The sequence below is a fragment of the Mus pahari genome, chromosome 6, assembly GCF_900095145.1.
Source record: "Mus pahari chromosome 6, PAHARI_EIJ_v1.1, whole genome shotgun sequence".
Classification (NCBI taxonomy): domain Eukaryota; kingdom Metazoa; phylum Chordata; class Mammalia; order Rodentia; family Muridae; genus Mus; species Mus pahari.
The window spans coordinates 66240886-66246107 of NC_034595.1; the positions used below are offsets into that span (position 1 = coordinate 66240886).

The window sequence follows — 5222 nt, forward strand, 5'->3', positions numbered from 1 at the left end:
TAAACCATTTATTTTATAGACTCTTTATAGCTTTTTTTTTTTTTTTTTTTTTTTTTTTTTTTTTAAGAAAATCATCCTTTAACCATATCCTACCAAGAAGAAAAGGCCTACCCTTAAAAAACTAGAATAGAACTTAATTAAGGTCTACCAGATTTTTCTTTAGTGCCTTCTGAATATACAGGGTGAGTTCTGGATTTTGAGATCAAAAGCTTTTAAAATTCTGCTCAGCATACTTACCATTCATTCACTCAGAGTAAACAAAAAACATCTCAAAGATAGATCTTATTCATATGTTAGGTCCAGAAAGCTACTTGGGTGCCCCCTAGGGACCAAATTTTTTAAATGTATACAGCTTCATGATACAGTAATGTCTTCTGTCATCACTTTTATTCAACAACTACATACTATGTGCTAGGTACAATGCTCAACAACAGAGACAAAAAGATAAATACAATCAAGTTTTGATTTCTTTCTTTTTTTTTTTTTGGTTTTTCGAGTTTTCTGTATAGCCCTGGCTGTCCTGGAACTCACTTTGTAGACCAGGCTGGCCTCGAACTCAGAAATCTGCCTGCCTCTGCCTCAAGTTTTAATTTCTATATGCCTAAATTCAATCTCATCCAAAACTTTGCTAAGCACAGAGTTAGTCATCCATTCAAGGAGGCTCTTAAGGAAGTTATGACACAGATAATAAATATAAGCTTTACTCACTACTTATGTAAACAAAATGTTCACAGTATGTGAAAAAGAAATTAAGTATTCTTTCCAACTAATCCATACAAAATTGTGCATACTATTTTCAAAAATAACTTTAGGTTACAGCACTCTAATTTATTTTTGACCAAAAGAAATATAAAGCTTAATTTTAAAAAATTAACAAGTGAGGCCTGATGACCTGATTTCCATCCCTGAGCTCACATAAAGGTGAAAGGAGGGAACCAACTCCACAAAGCTGCCCTCTACACATGCACCAAAGCATGTGCATATATACTTATGTACACATAACATAATAAGTAAAGAAATTGAAAATGATATGGCATCCCTCTGAATCTTAGAAATACATCATTATACAATAGTTCCACTGACGCCTTACTTCAAATAAAATTATTAGAGACTTAGAAAATAGTATAAGAGAACACAGATTTAGAAATAATTAGAAAATAAAATTAAACTGAAAGGATCACTAGAAATGAATGAGTGAAGTCAATTCCCAAAGCTCCCTCAAAACTTCTCATCCCAGTATGAGATATGGTAAAAGGCTCACTCTTTTCCCTCCTCATGGAGCAATAACTAAAGTGGAGTGTGACTCCAGAAAAACTTCCAGCTTCCCTGCAACACTCTCTCTTACCTAACTTCAAGGGTTCTGTATCCCTGAAACCAAGGTGTACTTCTGACAGCACACAGAAGCACACACTTCCAATTCTAGCACTTGGGAGGCTGAGGCAGGAGAATAGTTTGAGGCCAGCCTGAGTGAGGATAAGGATACTACACCACAAAACAAACAACACAACACAACTTCTGGCAGCCTGAATTGAAAAACCAAAACAAGCTCTCTCCAAGGAAACATTTCTATAATCAACCACATTTCAGGTACTCTGTGAACTAAATTTGCTTTGATGACAGTTAGTGAATTTAACATTAAGTTATATATTATAACATTTTCCCTAAAGGAAAAAAATTAATTTTAAACTTGCCATCTTTGGGGATTATGTTCACAGCTGTCTACATAATGAAATATTGAGCCAAAATGCAGACTCACAGTGGGGAAAAAAGCCTAAATTACCTGACTACAGACATCCCAGTGTTTATTTGACCAGCTAAAGAACAGTCACTGTTAAATTATACATCTGAAATAGCAGAGTATCAGGTGGATGTTTACGGCAACTGGAATCAACAGCAAACAGTTCAAAACAATTTATTCTAGCTGGTTTTGGGGGGACAGGCCTATAATCACAGCTTTTTGACATTGAGCTGAGAGAACCACAAGTTCAAGGCCTGCCTTAGTTACAGAGTGAGTGCAGGGAGTACTTACTGAGAATTTTAAAGTACAAGGTACAATGAGAGATACTCTGTCATAGAGTGCATGCCCTTCATGTGTGGGACCCTGGGTTCCACTGTGAGTGCAACCAGAAAAATGAACAAACACAGAAACAAACAACCCACAGCTTAAGCTCATGTAACTGCTCATCAAAGACTCTGTAATTAGCAGGTATTAACAGTATTGTCAACTATCACTTCACCAAGTAGAAATACTAGTCACTCAACACAGAAATTTTTAATCCAGTGGAGTAACAGGGGAATTATTAGATCGAGTATAGACACTTAAGGACATAAATTCAGAAAGTATTTGGGTGCACTCAAGTATGAAAGTCATAAGCCAAGTTTTAAAAAGTAATGCACCCTTTGGGGTTGGAGAGTTGGCTTAGAGGTTAAGAGCATTCACTGACTGTTCTTCCAGAGGTCCTGAGTTCAATTCTCAGCAACCACATTGTGGCTCACAACCATCTGTAGCGAGATCCGACGCCCTCTTCTGGTGTGTGAAAAGAATGACAGTATACTCTCTTAAAAAAAAAAAGTAATCCATCTTTAAAATAAAAATGTCCAGTTCCAGATAGTAATCTTATACCCAAACTGCTGTTCCTTGCAGTACATTAAATCAACCTGGTGTTCCTTGCAGTATATTAACTCAACCTGGTGTCTTTCCAAAAATAAATTAAATGACCAATATAATAAAACCAGGAAGCTTAAACATTTGCATCTATGTGCAGGTGTGAGACCTCATTTAACAGTCACAGATACAAAACAGACATTTCTATTTTCTCCCTTCTTACAAAGTAACTTAGGCTAAAAGTAACTTCTCTGGGGCTAGAAAAAACAATAGCAGAGTCAGGTCTTGAACTGCTTACCTATTTTGACTCTAAATCCTTACTCCCTCCTTTACCATGCTATCTATATTTTAATCATTTTACTTATAAAATAAACCTGAAACCATCAACTTGTCATTTGGCTTTCTAATAGGTAAAACAAGTAAAAATAAGGAGAAAAATTCTATGTGCTTTGTGATTAAACTGATTTTCCAAAGTTATCTGTAATTCTAAACATAACTGTAAAACACACAACTTTTAGACCACATTACTTTATTTATTTGTGGGTGTTCTTTAGAGAATAGACTATAAGGCAGGAGTTGAATGTATGAACGTGGAAAAAAATCCAAAGCAAATATAGGCCACAGCCTATAGGAAAAGAAGAAATTATCAAGTTCTGGGTCAAAACCGTTTATCAAGCACTCAATTTAAAGATGAATGGGTGTTTTTCCCCAACCCTGGTTGCCATTTCTTTCTGATTGTCTAGTTTTTCTTTAAAACACTGCCCAAGACAGTCCATTAAGCCTTCCTCACCGCATCTTTACAGCTCACAGGGGCTAGAAAAAACGAGACAGTCCATCATTACAGCTCACAGGGGTTAGAACCCATACCTGCTTGAATTTAAAGTCTTTGCCTCTCTCCGTGTACATGCCACCCCTGTCCTCAAATACTAAAAGAATGGAACTGGTAAACTTATGTCAAAACTTTAATTGTATTTAGTTATTTGTGTGGGCAAACCCTTGAGCTCCAGAGTGAACATCAGAGGACAACTCGCGGGGGTGGGGTGGTTTTCTCTATGTGGGTCTCAGGGATGGAACTTGGTGGTAGGCGCCCTTACCCGTTCAGCCATCTCTCCAGCTCTAAAGCAAACATTATTTAAAGAAAAAAAAATAAGAAGATTTTATAGTTGGGTGGTGTTTTACTTTCTCGGAGAGCAGAGGTTTTTTTTATTTGCTTAGACAACTGAGGTTCAGTGAGAGTGAGTGACTCGCCCAAGGAAAAGGGCGTGAGTTGGCAGCTGGGTCAAAGGTTAGCGCCTGGGTTCTCCCAGCTCCGGTACTTTAACTACCACAAGATCCGGGTCGGGTTCCTCGAGGCGGGTTAGCCGGAGACTGACAGCCAGGGATGTAGCGAGAAGACCCGAATCCCCGGAGTGCAGGCAAGGGCGCGCGGAAACAAAGCGGACACCGCGGCGCGCACTCGCAGACTCGACGCCCCTCGGCCCGGGCGCGCGGTGGCCGTCGGGACTCGTAGTCCGCTCCCCACCGCGGGGGGCGCGGCCGCCAACGCCGCTGCTCCCTCCGGCCCCGGCCCGCTCAGCCCGGGAGCTCTCCGTCGCCCTCCCGCACGGCCTCACCTCGACAATGCGCGCGCACTGGGTCCCCTTGCCCGCACCGGGCCCGCCCAAAACGAACACGACCAACGGCTTCATGAGGTGGAGAGGGAAGAGCCGCAGTCCGCGGGTCAGCGGCGGGCACCTCGGGACCAGGACGTGCAGCAGCAGGCGACGACAGCTGCTCAGCATACAACGCGCCTCTGACAGCGGCCGGCGCGGCGGCGCGGGCGGGGCGGCAACGAGGGGGCGGGCAGAGCGGGCGCCGGGGCCCCCGCCGCCAGCTGCGGGCCGCCGTGACAGGAAGGGGCGGGGCCTCCTGCGCGGCGCCAGCTTCCGCTCGCGGTTCCGGTTCTTCCTAGCGTGGCTGCAGACCCAAGGCTTGTCAGTTTCAGATCCTGGGTTGATGCTTAGCCAGACCAGCGGTTCAGTCTCCCGGGTTTCCCTTTCCCAAGAGAAGCGGCCTAACGGAATAGGCAAGCACAGGAGTCAGTAGGAACAACGGCATTGTTGGGAAGGAAACCAAGGGAAAACAAGAACAATTTGGGTGAGGTTTGCAAAGAAGGCCTCTGAAGAGGTGACCTTGGAACCAAGACTGGAGGGCTAAAAAGAGTAGACTTGGATGCAGTGACCCGCCAAGAGAGGAGGGCATGTTGGAAGGTTGGGGCTGGATAAGGGGGATGGAAAGTCATTAAGTGGAGAGTTGAGCCGGTTATGGAAATGCACTTAGGGTATATTCTAACCACAGGGAAAGCCTTTAAGCTTAGCTCTGTTACCCTGACTCGGGCCATTAGGGAAAACTCGGAACAGAGAAGAAAAAGAGTGAGAACTGAGCCTGGATGGACAACCTTTGAAAGTTGGAGTTGGCAGTGGTAGCATTTTCATGGAGTTTTTATATAGTAACAGAACAAAGTTATGAATCATGGCATTTTTTTTTTTTTTGGTAGAAACGGTTTCTAGCAAAGCTGGCACTGCTATTGGCCCCAGATGGTAAATGATGAAAGGGATGAGACAGGCTGAACCAAAGG

General features: G+C 42.8%; 1 protein-coding gene across 1 annotated transcript in view; it reads right to left on the bottom strand.

Annotated features, from left to right (window-relative positions):
* Cmpk1 (cytidine/uridine monophosphate kinase 1) overlaps window positions 1–4489 on the bottom strand; it is a 27094-nt gene extending 22605 nt beyond the window's left edge. Inside the window, exon 1 of the mRNA XM_021200569.2 lies at window positions 4219–4489. Within this exon, the coding sequence (XP_021056228.1) occupies window positions 4219–4386 (168 nt within the window). The 5' untranslated portion in view covers window positions 4387–4489. The remainder of the gene's footprint in view (window positions 1–4218) is intronic.
* Between the last annotated feature and the right edge of the window lie 733 nt (window positions 4490–5222).